Genomic DNA, 15,767 nt, shown 5'->3' with positions numbered 1-15,767 from the left:
TGCGGGGCTTACCTTGCCCCCATCTGCTAGGTGCAGGAAAGGACCAGTGTTTTGAAGGAAAATTCCTGCTGAACCTAGGAGGTTGCACCTTAAAGAAATCTTTTACTGTTTGCATAGATTTTGCTTCATCTTCCTTCTTTTTAAGCACCTCTTCTGCTTTTTCTCCAAACAAGCGGTCCTTATCCAAGGGTGCATCAAGTAATTTAGATATGATGTGATCAGGGAGAGGTTGTTCCTTCAACCATGCATGTCTCCTAATGACAGATCCTGACACTGCTACCGTGCTAGAGGCTTCTAGAGTGTCATATCCACAGTGTAATGACTGTTTAGCCACTTGACATGTAGAGTGCAGAAAATCTGCTAACTCTTTAGAATTGGCACAGTCAGGAAAGGTAGAAATTTTTTGTTTTAACAGTTCCAAAGTGTGTTGTTGATATTTTAACATGTGGAAATGACAGTCGAGAGCTCTAATAGCCAAGGTTGTCGAGGTGTATACTTTTTTATCCCATCTGTCCAGAGCTCTGGAGTCCTTGTCAGAAGGAGTAGGATTCTTTGTAAAACTAGCCTTAGCTCCTTTTGGTCCCTGTGTAAGGACCTCTGGGTCTGCAGCAGGATTTCTGTACAGGTATTTGTGAGAATCTGGTACTCTGTAATACCTGTCAGGTTTTCTGGGAGCAGGTGGGAGGGCATCAGGAATTAAACTGTATTCCTGGAAGACATCATCTACCACCCCTAAGATAGGGGGGATGGCCAAGGGTCTGTGCTGGGGCAGGTCTAGAAACTCATTTGGCCTTTTCTTAGACTGAGGGAAGTCCTGGGATTCCCAGTGGAAATGTTACTCGAGGGTTGAAGGGTTTCCCCAAATGAAAGATCTTCTGGTGGGGAGGCAGAGGAAATGGATTCCTCTACATCGGAATCTTCATAAGCAGTCAGAGGTTGTTGTTCCTCTTCAAACTCTGAATAATCAGATTCCTCAGAATCCTGTTCTGAGAGTGTATCAGGAGAAAGGTCTCTTTTCCTTTTAGAGGTTGTGGCCTGACTACCCCCAATTAGGGAGATAAGATCCTCTACCATTTTAAGCATTTCAGTTTGGGGAGGAGGAGCAAGAGTAACATGGTAGCTAGAAGTAGTTTTCCTGGGAATGGTCTTGCCTCTAGCCCTAAGTGAATCCATCAGTCTGAGAGGAATGGTAGTCGGAAGAGAAGACATCGTTTTTTGTCTGGAATCGGTAGTGTAGAAGGTCTCCTCGGAAGTTGATGTCTGCATCATGGCTCCGGACCCAACCGAGGCAGAGACAACCAAAGGCTCGGAAGACAAAGAAGATTTCTGCGGCATACCGGACTCTGAAAGGGTCTTGGTAGAGGCCTACAAAGGTACTGAATCAGGCATCAGGGGCTGTGAAAGCGCCTCACTGAATTCTGGAGAACTGATGACCTGCTTAGCGGTAGCATTGTTGGAAGGCTTGGCCTTGTGTGGTCTGTCTCTATCTTTATCTTTACATTTCTTCGGAATGTCTATGGATGGTTGGCTGACTGACACCATTTCAGAATGCAAAGATGGAAGACAAAAATCCCTGGCTACAATAGGAGCTCTACAACGAATGGTTCTCGCATTAAAGAGGGCACAGAACCGGCAATGGGGGACGTCGTGATCTGTGCCTAAACAAGTGACGCAGTATGAGTGGAAGTCTTGGTATGGTATTTGCTTTTCACAGGCGAGAAAATTGTTAACTTTTTGGACATCGTTTAGTGCAAGAAAAAAAGGATTTCCAATGGGGTACTTAGCTTTAGATGTTTTCAGCTGTAAATCAAAACTCTGGCAGTGACCGACCGGGCACAGTTGCAAACTGCTTCTGCTACAGACTCCACGGCAAAAAAGACTGATGTAATGCCGTTGGCTGCTCTCCTTTATAGCACTGATGACCTGATGTCAGGCAGCATGTGACAGCAGCCGACAGAAAAACATTGACTCTGGTATTCGGGCCGGCCAAGGGCTACCACAGCAGGGATAACCCACTGGTAATGACTGCAACAGTGAAACAAGAAGAACATCTTATAGTTCCAAGTTTGAGCCCTATTCTTTGAGCTATCCATTTATTTATCTAATTTAGGGGAACTTTATGGCAACTAACTCAATCTGGGGTATTGAGAATGGATTAGGGCGTTGTGGGTAGAGGGAGGAGCTTGAGAGTTGGATCCAAAGTCTAAAGTATGTGGCAGAGTCAGATCTGACGATCTGATATGTAACCCATTCATTGAAGAAGAAGAAAGAAAATGGTCAATACAGATGCCTAGTTATGCTGATTACAGAACTTTTATTTTTTTTTTTTTTTACCTCTTGGGTAGTTCTGACAGATGAACATTCTATAAAAGAAGATAAAACTAATCACTAACTACTTTGTGGTTTAACTTGCACTGAATAATTTTTGGCACAAAACAACTCTCAGGTCATAGGCGCTATTACCATTTATAGATTAATAATATTCCATTTATTGTCTTAATTATTTTTCTACCAAATCTCTTATCACGTAATCAGCAATAACAATGAGTTATCATGGATTTAAAATAAACACAACATGGTCTGAATTTCCTAAGAGGGACAACAGTGAGATGTCTAATATCACATTTTCTACATTACTGAGCAATAAAAACATTATTTCTGGTTTAAAAGGTGATCATCTTGACATAATGTTTCAAAGCCATACTACTGTAAATCTTCAATTCCATAGCAGGTTTGCACTGTCCAGTAGTACACCAATCAAAATATGGATAATTAAAATCACCCAGCACTATTGTTTCTTTGTGGTCCAAATTTTGTATAATTCATCCTAATAACTGGACTAGCCATTCAATATTTACCTTTGGACTTCTATAACCAGATATTATTCTTAATGGGTGCCTTCAAGTCATGGACAAAATTTCAGCAAATAGAGGCACATGTCCATCTTGACCTATATGTTCACTATTTATCTGAGGCAGCATGGAGATGTTTTGAATCTTCCCTCCTGCCCTTTGCCAAAAATATTCTCCTTTCATGTTCCAGTATACAAATTTTATCTTAAGAGAATGGATAAGAACAAGAACATTATTATGGTTGAGATGGCAGAAAAAATTCTGATGACTTGCAATTATTTCCTGATTTTGAGTATAAGTTGTGAAAAGTATTATGTTCTGTAACCAGAGTAGCAATTAATATAAGATCTTAAGTGCTCTCCCCTCATTCAACTGCTAGAGGAAGCCATAAAGACTGTTCCTTGTTTGCTTTGTCTTAATTTACTGAATTCTGAGGATGAGGGTTGATAAAGGAATTAGTCCCTGGTGCTAATATTTAGACAGTCTGCCCTTTTAACTGTGGCTGTTTATTTTCTAGTTTTAATACTGTAATAGTTTATCACCAGATTTGTGGTCCTTCTAGAAAAGGTTGTTAGATAAGAAGTCTGAAGTGTGTTTTTAGTGAAATATTGCTTTAAGAATTTAAGATTATGAGGTTAATTAGTGTATAGGAAAACCTATAAATATAAACCTAGCTGTGGTGGCTGAGGATGGTGACAGATGGGACCTCACAAACACAGTGTACATTTTCTATACATGATAATTTTTCCATGAAACTTATGAACCATTAGCCCAGGTGAATTGCGCTGTAATGGGAAACTGAGTGGTAGTCATAAAAAATGGTACTGCAGCACAACTCGCCCTAAACAAGTGAGCTGAGTTGCACTGCAGTGCCCCTTTTCAGTTCATAGTCATCCACATTACCAAAACAATGTCTGTGGTGCTCCCTGTGCATCCTGGTAGATGTCAAAGTCCCAGCCTACCCCATCAATTCTCAGTATCCTCAAACTCCCTCCTTCCTCTCCTGTCCACAACCAGTGTCCCCCACCTGCTTCTCCACTACTGTCAGTAATCAGTGTCTCACACCACTCACTGTCAAAAGACATCAATGTCCCCTGTTTGTTCCACCCTTTCTGCCTATGATTAAATGGTATTTTGTACCTCCCTACCCAACCATCTTACTGGCAGGCAGTTTCTAATGCTTCCCCACCCTCATGCAAGGACACATATGCAGAATCAGTGATTGGAAACAGTTAAATCTGCACAGACACTGTCAGGGATTGCAGCCTGCTGCCTCCACATGCATGACCGGCAACTGGAATCCCATATTCAAGACTATTAAATACACCATTACCAATAAGAAAGTCTGATCTCTCTCTCTCTCTCTCTCCCCATCACAGACACACACACACACACACACACACACACACACACACACACACACACAGGAAATGCAAGTAGTAAGAGAAACCCTCTACTTCATAACTCATCCTAGCAACAGTGAAAGAAACCCATACCCAGTCACCCCTTCAGGTTGTGAGCACCTGCCCAGCCCTTAAACTCTGCTCATTTCACTAACTGATTTGTTTCTAATCCCTACCTACAATCTATATGCTATCCTGACTGCTGAGGCCAGGTTTATACTACCATTACATAAAAGAGATGGATATCTAGGAAGAAAAATTTAGTATTCTGTATACAGACAGGTTACATAAATTAATATATTGTACTATTCAGTGCTATAAAAAGGATTTTAACAGTTTCTACAAAAAGAAAAAAATTGTTCATGAAAATATTAGACATACAGTTATAGAGACTGAATGGGGTTGATATCTCTATCTGGTATATTGTAATGTCCTTATTGGATATCCATCCTATTAGATGGTCTCTAATTGGTGAAGACATGAAGAGCTGACTTTTGTCAGAAATTACATATTGAATCATATGATTGGTGATTCATTTTTTTGTTCCACCAGTGAGATGAAGTATTTACACCATTTGTTTATTGATCTTAACACTGTGAAACCATTTTTGATTGGTCAAGATACACAAATCCGCTTTAGGAACTTGACACAATTTCCTTGTTCTTTGCGATTGACTTGCCCCATGGTTTCTCCTTTGTCAAAACACTATTTTTTTACAAATTTTGTATCTTGGGATACAAAAGGAAGCAATTTATACCGTAAAGGTGTTATTGCTCTTTGCATTAGTAACTTTATTTCCACGTATATAATAGAAACGGGTGCATTGAGAGAATTTTACCATTCCTCTATGTTGGGCACACAATATATCATTATGATTTGTGACTTTTCCGTTATTTTATTAAGTTTCTTTATCTGTTTTTATTGGATATGTTATGAAAGGTTTGATCGCCTGCCGTTCTGTGTAAGAAAAGGCCTTTGACTTCAGCGAGCACGGAAGAGTTCCTCAGCACCTACAGTGATTGGCGGATGAGCTTCCTCCTTTCTCTATATTTGGTTTATCGTAACACTTATTCATTTGATATCGAGTCTGACAGGCTGGATCATGATTGGCCGATAACCATATTTTTGGTCCACACGGGAGAATTTCTAGCGCTACTTTGACTGGTTCTAAGTGATGGAATTCTAGTATGCTGTTTGGCTTATGGACTAATTGAAGTGTAACTTGACTGGACAATAGGCTTTTAAATTCTGATTTTATTTCATGAATTCAATGATCTGAAGAAGGCATTTTTGCTGAAAGCGCTTATCGGAATTCATCTTATCTACTTTTAACTATAGCTTATTAAATAAATATTTTAATCATTTTGTGGTGGTTACTGAAGCTTTTTTAGTACTGAAACTTAAAAACAAGGTCAGTGTAGATCAGTGTGTGTATGTTGATGCTAGTCAGCCACTGTAGCTCATGGGCACGTGTATATAAGTACTAAGCATATGCAAGCGCAGTGCCATTTTGTGTACTCAGCCAGATGAAAGCATGTATGTATGGAGAAGCACATGTGAAGAGTTTGCTACTTAGCTTAAGTAAATGTTCCAGTAACAACTCCTGATGTGTTTATTTTCAATAAATGACTTGAACGAATAACCAGCTTCACTGTCTCATTTGAATGCACAAGATAAGTGACATGGTGTCAGAATGGGATCTGAAGTTACAGCTACTTAAAACCATGAGGCACGAGGATATAAGTAGACAAATATACAGGAGAAGGGTTCCTATCAGATGACGGAAGACGCATTCTGTCAAATGCATCTTGGTCGAACTTAAAAGAACGAAAAGGCAAAATAGCAAAGAGGCTTTTAAGCGACTTCTTTCCCAGGGAAAGAATTTGCTTGGCCGCTTCTGTTACTTTGCCGTTTTTGGCACTGTAGTGCGATCTCGGAGTTGGTATATTTAAGGGGGGGGGGGCCGAATTATGTATTGTTTAAATTTTTTTTTTTGGGACACTGATTTTTTTCACTTGGAAAAAAATTGCTGTTCTGAGCTTTTGAGATTGTAAGCTTTCGCTTACATGGGGGTCGATTAATCATAGTTCACTTTTTTAAGCGTTCGATCATATAACACAGACCCCAGGAGAACACTAACAAACAGCTTGCAAACAGATCAGCAATTATTCAAAGGTACTTAAACTCATTTAAATATCTTTTAGTCAATTAATGTGTGGCGAAGCATTCAAAATGTTCAAAACAAATTACCAAAATAAGCGAAATGTCTGAAATTGCGACATATTGATAAAAGTATTTGAAATAATTTCCAAAATGTTTAAAATGTATGGAAAAGCTAAACTGACCAAATTTTTTTGCAATGTTCTATTTTTTTACATTAACTAAAGTTATTCAAAGTATTCAGAGTGTTTGCAGTGTAAAAATACAACCATTTCAGAGTGACTGTTGTGCAGTTAAACATAATTACAAGTACCTGGTCTATGCTTAAATTTAAACATATTTTGTTATGGCATAGGGATTTCAAAGACCTGGTCTGTTGGTGTTGGATAAACAATATTGCTGAAAATTGGTGAGTGTTTGAGCAAGAATATGATATTTTCATACAGGCTGCATTTTCCAATTAAGATACACATACAAAAGCATTTATATTTCTCAATTTTGCTGGCTCAGAAGCCATTGTGACAGAATGTTCATTTGTGTATGCATCTGCCGTTTGCAGGGGAGGGAAAGACTGCCATATTGTGATACAGGCTGAAATACAGGAAGACCCTGAGTGCTTAAAACAAATTTTGAGACATTTGTAACCTTCAAATGAATACTACAATGGAAAGGGTCATATTTTACACAAGAAATCAAAAGCCCGGTAAAACTTTTTCAGCATATATAACTGACTTGAGAAATAAAACAAAAACGTGCAATGTGGTGATCCAAGAGATGAGTTAATGACCATCTTGGTGCTAATAATGATGCGGTGAGAAAAATTTTGCTTCAAGATCGTGATTTAACTTTGAGCAAAGTCACAGAGATTTGTCAAATACATGAGCTTACAGAAAAGCACATGAATATGCTTACAAATGAGAAAAGCATGCTTGTAGTATCTACCAGTGCGAACGTTGATAATATGCAACGTGAAGTTAAAATGAAAAAGAAATATACACCGAGGGGTCCAACAGTAAAACCCATAGCAAACCTCATGCTCAACTGTTGTAATTGTGGAGGCAATCATGAACCTAAACGAGAAAAGTGCTTAAACGTCTGGACAGCAATGTCACAAATGTAAAAAGTAGAATCATTTCAAAAGGCTTTGTAAGTCTAAGATGGCACAATCTTTTATTAAAAGGGAGTATCCAAAGAAGCAAGTAGATCAAACAGAAAGCTGCTTGCAAACATTTTATGTTACTGATGTCTCTGTGACTGATGAAACAGTTATTACAGTAGACTATCAGTTGTTGGCAAACAGCAAAATATTCTGTACTGTACTAATTAATGGGAAATCGAGCTTAAAGTAGATACAGGATCGAAGTGCAACATTATGTCAGAAAAAATTTTTGCTAAAATAAAAGCTGGTGAGAAACTTGATTCAGCAAAGTGTGCAAAACTAGTTACTTATGGTGGTGAACAGATTCAAACCGAAGTCTCAGTAGTTCTTCCACGCTATTCTGTTGGAAATAGCTATGACTTGCAGTTTTACACAGTCAAAACACAAGTACAGTCACTGTTAGGCCTCAAAGACAGTTTGAAAATGGGACTGGTTTAATTTAATAAAAAGGTTCAGCATATAAGTATGAGTAACAATGATAGTTTTACACAGAATATTTTTAGTGAATATGCTGATATTTTCAAAGACGAGCTTGGCAAACTTCCAGTCATATATTCTATGAAGTTAATCCATGAAGTAAGCCCAATTGTCAGACCAGCATGGAAGATTCCAGTAGCAAAGCAGAGCAAAGTAAAAGCAGAGCTAGACAAAATGGTGTATTTAGGTGTAATTACTCTATTAGAAGAACCAACTGAATGGGTATCCTCCATGGTCATAGCTAAGGAAAGCGCAGATGATATTCGAATATGTACTGATCCAAGAGATTTAAACAAAGCACTTAAGTGAACTCATCATCCAATGTGCACAGTAGAAGAAGTAGCCGCTCTCATGCCAAATGCTATTTTTTCAGTCTTAGATGCAAAAAGTTCATTTTGGCAAATTTTTTCTTTATCGAAAATCTTCATTGTTAACCACATTCAATACATCATTTGGTAGATACAGATTTTTGAGAATGCCATTTGGAATCAGTTCTGCCAGTGAAGTCTTTTAATGTGTAATGGAACAAACTTTTTCTGGTTATCCATGTGCTGTTATATAAATTATATTATTGCAGGGGGCAATGGTGAAGATGAACATGACAGAAACCTCAGGAAAGTTCTAGACCATGCATGTGAAGTAAATCTTAACCTGAATCCTCAGAAATGTAAATTCAGGCTGAAAAAAGTTACCTATGTGGGACATTTGTTTACCAGTTCTGGCTTACAACCAGAGCCATCTAAGCAAGCTGCAATTCTTGAAATGCCAATTCCAGACAATGTCACATCTTTACAATGTTTTCTTGGTATAGTCCACTATTTAGGAAAGCTCACCTAAGATCTGAGAGAACTTTCTGCACCATTACGTGAGTTGACTCACAAAAATATTAACTGGTCCTGGTTGGAACACCACCAAAGAGTACTTGATATTCTGAAGCAGAAAATTGACATTCCATCCACATTAAGATATTATGATGTTCACAAAACAGTAACTCTTTCTTGTGATGCTTCAAAGCATGGTATTGGTGCACAATTCTTCAAGAAGGCACACCAGTAGCCTATGTGCCCAGAACTTTAAAACCCAAACTGAGATGCAGTATGCGCAAACAGAAAAAGAGTTTTTGGCAGTAGTGTTTGCATGTTTGAAGTTCAATGATTATATTTATGGAAGACCTGTCCACATAGATACTGATCACCAACCTCTAGTGACTATATTAATACATATAGCCCCAGCATGATTGCAATGCATGATGTTAAAATTGCAAAAGTACAATTTCAATATTGTCTACACAAAAGGCAAATATCTTTACCTTGCAGATACTTTGTCTCGAGTGCCCAGAGAAACAAATGAACAGCACGAGAATGAGAAAGCAGGCTTTGAAGTCAGGGAAGTCAGAAATTTTTTGTCATCACATCTTGATGAGCTTAGAAATCACACAGCTTGAGACCCAACTCTCCAGATGCTAAAACATGTTATCAGTCAATAATGGCCAGCAAAACAAATTGTTTACCACTAGACATACAGAAGTGTTTTCCTTATAGAGACAAGCTTATGATGGAAGATGGAATCATCCTGAAAGGTCCAAATGTGGTAATTCCAAGATCCATACAATATGAATACATCAAAATCCTACATTGTGGTCACCCAGGAGCTGATTCAACCAGAAGAAAGACAAGAGGCATAGTATTTTGGCCTTCTATGTCAAAAGATATAGAGAAGCAACCCCTAACTTGTTTGATTTGTAACAGTACTAAACCTCATCAACAAAAAGAATCACTTCAGCTAAACCAGATTCCTGAATTACCATGGTCAACAGTTGCTACAGATATTTTTAAATGGAATGGTCAACATTACTTGATATTAGTAGACTCTTATTTGAATTGGCTCAAGATTGACCTTCTTCCTAACTTAATATCCAGTACTGTCACTACAAAATCGAGCAGATATTTTTCTGTCCATGGTAGTCCGCACAAAGTCGTTTCTGGCAATGATGCACATTTTACAAATCAGCAGTTCAAAAGATTTGCTGAGACATGGGACTTTGTTCATGTTACAAGTAGTCCTGAGTATCCACAGTCCAATGGCTTGGCTGAACGTGCAGTTCAAATTGCGAAACATTTGTTGAAGAAATCCAAGAGAGATACTACCAATGTTTTTCTTAAAACTTCTTAATCTCAGAAACATTCCCCAAGATTATTTACTTAGTTCACCTGCTCAGAGATGACTGTCCAGACAAACTAGAACTTTCTCAGTCAGTAAAAAGTTGTTAATACCAAATGCTAAAAAGAACAAATTGGTCAAAGCTCAACTTATGAAAAAATGTCTGTCACAAAAGTTTTACTAGGATAAAACCAGTAAACTTCTTAGACCGATGAGAGAAGGAGAAACTGAGAATGCAGACAGCTAAAGGATTTGACCAAGTGGGACTTGTTAAAAATCTTTGTGAAGAGCACAGATCCTATATTGTGCAATCAGAAGGAATGGATTTCAAATGGAATCTGAAACACTTACTTCCAGTCTCCGAATCAGTGTTGCGGCAACTTGCTTGTGATAAAGATGCTAGTTCTCAGAGCATTCCAATACATGTTCCAGTTCCAGAGAACAATGTACTTCCTTAAAATGATCCTGTAAAGTTCCCTGATGTTCCAGCTGAAGAAGACTCCCCAGAGACTGTCCTTGTTGTTAAACCCAGTTCAAACTTCTATATCACTATGTCAGGTCAAATATCAAGACCGAATCCAAAATACACAGCGACTTGGACTTGAATGTTATTTGTCTATATGTTTCATAGCTTGTGAAAATGTTTTGTTTATTGTTCTATATTGCATGCCAAACAAATTAAAGAGGGAGGATGTAGATTAGAGTGTGTATGTTGATCCTAGTCAGCCACTGTGGCTCATGGGCATGTGCATATAAGTACTAAGCACGTACAAGAGCAATGCCGTTTTGTGTAGTCAGCCAGACTGAAAGCATGTATGTATGGAGATGCACATGTGAGAGTGTTTGAAGTAATAAGTCAGTCAGTTAGCTTAAATAAATGTTCCAGTTACAACTCCTGATGTGTTTATGTGCAATAAATGACTTGAACGAATACCCAGCCTCACTGTCTCAATTTGAATGCGACAGTCAGAAAGCCCATGGAAGGAACTCAATACAAGAAGAAAAGTATTCTAGACCACTCTTAGCTATTTATACTTCTACCTAAATGTAGAAGTGTTCAGTTCTGTTTATTCTAGAAATTACATTTCCTTTGAGATACCTTCGGACGTTTAATTTAAAAGCTCTGTGATGCCTACACATAAATGTGTTACTTCTTGAATTTGTGCAGTGTATTACAGAATTATGAAGGGATCTGAACTTAGAAATTAACTGTATGGTCTATCCAGTTGGCTACCTTTACTTTTCATATTTCAGTCATTCTTTCTGTACCTAATAATGTGACAATTCTAAAGCATCTTTGATAATGAAAAGACAAATGTCAACCACAGCATGCTAACATTTTTGTATATTATTGTGTTTTCAAAAACTACTACAGATAATTGAACACAAATAAGGGTGACCAATGGATTTAACAGTTAGTTTTACATAAAATAAAACTTTTAGTGTGCACTAGTAACATAATAATATATCCATATGAGAAAAATATATGTGAACTTGCCTTGGCATTCATAATGTGCACTTCCTATGCATTTTTAAATCTTCTGCTCATGGTGAAGAAAAATGGCCTCATATTACTACAAACAAAGAAAAGAAAACTGAAAAAACAAACCTTGTTCACATCTCCAAGGCCCTCTGTATCTAGCAAAACAAGGGTGTGGTCTTGTTTTATTGGGTGTGGAACACACCACATCCAGATTCCTTTGGTGTGTGACTCGACAGTTGAACCCAGGGAAAAACCTATAAATAAATTAGAAATTAAAAATAAATGCTCACACTTGTCCACATCTGAAAGGAAAATATGGAAAAGCTAAATCCCATCAGTCAGAAAACTAGACAAAGACACAAATCCTTGCACATTTAAAATAGACTGAGGAGAACAGACATTAACGATATGGAAACTTGTTAAGCCCCCTGCTTCCACATATTTTGCACTCGACTAAAAAAATCCCATTACAAGAAACCAAGTGCAGTCCAAAAACCAACAACTTTGTTCTAGCCTTCCTCCTTGTCCGAACATATTCTAGTCTTTTAACGCACAAATGCCTACTATGACGCATCTGACACGTCTCATACTTATCACAATATTCCCTCACCTCCTTTCGCACTTTCACCACTTCATAATTCCTTTCGCTCTACTCCTTTCCTGTTCAAACTGTATATAAAAAGCAAAAGCACTTACATATTTATAACAGAGATGTCTCATGATTTAAACAATTAATTAACTGCACTGTGCAATACACATAAATTAAAGTGAGTCTTTTATACCCAAACAATAGACAGTTTTGGTAGTTGCAGTGTACAAGACAGATACTTTAAAGACATTTTTACATAAAAAAATTATTTCTACAGATTGGGAAGTGAACTGTCCCTAGGTGTATTTCCATGCATGTGCACGCACGCACACACATACAAATACACACAGGTATATAATCAATTTTTCCATCATTTGCACACATACATACATAAGCAATATGCTTGTTGGTACATGATGCACAACCCAAATACAACAGTGTCTGGAAAATGCACCATGTCCTTGGTTAAATGCATCCTTCTTGTGACCTAATCGCTACGCACATATCCTTTGATAAGTGTGGGTCTAAACAGCTTATTGCTGAGGCTTCCCTTTCTCAAAGAATCCTGAAGATGAAATAATTTGTATACTTTTCCAAAACAGTGTTTGAAAAGCAACACAATTCTCCCTGAGAACACTAAATCCAATCTGTGTAGACAAACTGGGGGTTCTCTTATGGAGAATCTAAATCAGCTAAAGATTAGGCAGATGGTTATGGAACTCAAGGCAATACAATTACAGAAAACAACAACATTATACCCTGGAGTCTGTATCCATTAGTAGGCCTAAGAGGAGTAAAGACTTGCATCTATTTCCATGGGTTATTACTGAGCCGTCAGCTATACCACTTTAATGGTTTTGCAGGGGAAAGACCCCCATCATCACTATCATTATTATCAGAAGGACATATTTTTACAATGAGGAATAATACATCCTGCAAAATCTAAATTATTTGCTGACATAACATTGTGAACTATCAAAATCTCAACTCAGCATTCAGTAAATTTAACTGGTTACCTACAGAGCTCAAGGATAAAACTCATATTATGGAAAGAAAGTATTGCACTACATTAGTCAGCTTGTGTCTGCAAACTCTCTTAATTCTGCTCTATCTCCCAACTTCTCTGCCTAGCAAACTTTATAAAAAATCAGTAACTTAGTTTCTGCAGAAGTATAATCAGACAGCTATGTGTTTTATAAAAAAATAGTACAGATTTAGGAGATGGCATAACATTATTACAGCCACGTGCTGAGATCAGATTATAGGCAAAACATGACAGCTGCATGCTAGGATCAGTTCCTTGGGAGCATGGAAAATGATCAGTGTGCAGATGCACTTTTCAATCATGTCATCAGTGCCTTCAATCTATTTACTTTTTAGACAGTCCACGAGTCCTGCAAAGTAGTGCAGTAACCACCTTTCATGTGCCAAAACTAGGATACCCCTTACTGAACTAGTATATTTTGCAGGACAGATCATACCTTAACCAATAGAAATATTGTTTTTACTTTATTATTACAATAAAGGCTCACTGCTACAGAACTCTAGCTAAATCTATTGACTCATATCACAACAGGATGCTTCAGATACAGCATCAGTTTTCTAAAATATTTGGAAGAAAGCTAAAAAAAGAGATTATTTTTCACCACCTTCTAACTATTGCAAAAAATTTATACTCCACCCTCGAAAGGGCATTTGTCATTTTTTTTTCACATTTTTCATAGGACTCAGCTGCAAAAATCAGAACTATACTGTGAAAACAGGGACAAGTGGTGACCACAAGTAGTACATATTTTCCTCATCTGATTCCCCCCCCTCCAACTTTTTCCCAATTACCTCCATCTTCTTCCCTGCATATACTTTACTTGTCTTTGTACAAATTAGCCCATCCTCGACATACCTATAATAATGTTGTGCTGCTATTCCTTTACCTGTGTACTGATTATGTACTTGCTATGATGGGGTTTTAACCTGGCTGAGTACTCTTACTTACTCTAATGTTTACCTCTCTAACAAGGACTGCTAATTAAGGTATGAATACCGATGCTAGGGTTAATGGATATTTTGCGGTGTATAACATTTATATCTATTTATACATTTCCAATATCTTTATTTATCTTGTACTGTTTCTGGCTTGTGCCATGGCTGAAAAGGGTTCTGTTCATATCAGCTCACCCAGCCTGAGACAATAAATATTCGCATGTACAACAAACTACACTCACACACACACACACACACACACACACACACACACACACACACACAACTAATGTGAACTACCTTTCTGTTTTCTGGCCAACTTATTCATGAGATACGACTTTCCAGTACGATACAGTCCCACAATAGCTACCACAATCACAGGTTGTTGCACCTCTGACAAGATTTCCAAGGCTTTTTGGTTCACATGTAGGTCCCCAGAGGCACTGTTTTCAATCAGGCAGATTGGCTTTTCCATGTTGACAGACAGCTGAAAATAATTCACAAAAAGTTAATTAAGGAAGAAAGTACTGCAGCTGTGCAGATCTGAAGTTCCTGGGCAAAATAAAATGAAGGAAGAGTCAACAATAAAACACGCTATATTATTCTGAGAAAAAATTATTTTATTTTCATACAGAGCATTCTGTGAAACATGATGTAGAAAGCCAAGTGTCCTAATATCCCAAAACATATTTAAGACGCTGCTATTCACATGATTTACTAACAAAACAGAGCTACTGAAGTACAACCGACTGCTTGAACATTTAAATGTAACCTTGAAGAATTAGCTACTAGCTACTCCTAATAAAACGGTGAGTGTTTTGTGACCAAACCTCTTAACTGTCATTACAACATATCAGGAACAGCTGAATGCAAAACCATATCAGTGAGAAAAAAGTGCTTGTAGAGGGCAAGCTTGCCTACATCGGCAAATGTGGTGGGCAGCACCAACTCTGGATTCATTGCATCTTCGGGAAATAAGATCACCAGGATACTGCAGTCAATCTCAATATGCAAAGCCTAGTTTTTGCACTCTTGTGACTGAACGCAAGAATGCTTATCACATGTGTATCACCACATATACAAGCCTAGCACCAGTTTGAGAGTAGGATGCTATTTCCTTCTACTTTGTCTACTAGGGCCCATATTTTTTGCCTGCATCTCAGCCATTTTCAATATATTTAGATTCAGGTTATTTTCCTTAGGAGTAAATGCTAGTTTAGTAGGTATTGCACTTTTGTCACCTGCACATCTGATGTAATTCCTGTTCTGATCCCCCAAATATGTGCAAAAGGCCCTTCTGGTACAGCACTTTTGTACCTATCATATAATAATCTGACAATGAATCACAAAACGACAAATCATCCATTTATATACATCCCTCGGAGTTCTAATCCTATGACTTAGATGATCTTTCTCCAGATAAGATTATAAATTTCAAAGCTATACATACAGACTCTGGTATGGTATAAGCAAATAAAATAGGTGAAAAATGCTGCAGCTAAGT

General features: G+C 37.7%; 1 protein-coding gene across 1 annotated transcript in view; it reads right to left on the bottom strand.

The window, feature by feature from the left end:
* The window catches only part of LOC122809313 (guanylate-binding protein 1-like), a 543,787-nt gene that overhangs the window by 483,050 nt on the left and 44,970 nt on the right, over positions 1-15,767 (bottom strand). The window contains exons 2-3 of the mRNA XM_044080711.1: positions 14,564-14,750; positions 11,821-11,948 (exon numbers count right to left, since the gene is read on the bottom strand). Of these exons, the coding sequence (XP_043936646.1) occupies positions 11,821-11,948; positions 14,564-14,738 (303 nt within the window). The 5' untranslated portion in view covers positions 14,739-14,750. The remainder of the gene's footprint in view (positions 1-11,820; positions 11,949-14,563; positions 14,751-15,767) is intronic.

This window comes from Protopterus annectens, chromosome 8.part0, assembly GCF_019279795.1.
Source record: "Protopterus annectens isolate FY-2018-M chromosome 8.part0, PAN1.0, whole genome shotgun sequence".
In the NCBI taxonomy this organism is placed as follows: domain Eukaryota; kingdom Metazoa; phylum Chordata; order Ceratodontiformes; family Protopteridae; genus Protopterus; species Protopterus annectens.
This window is presented reverse-complemented; position numbering and strand designations above follow the sequence as displayed.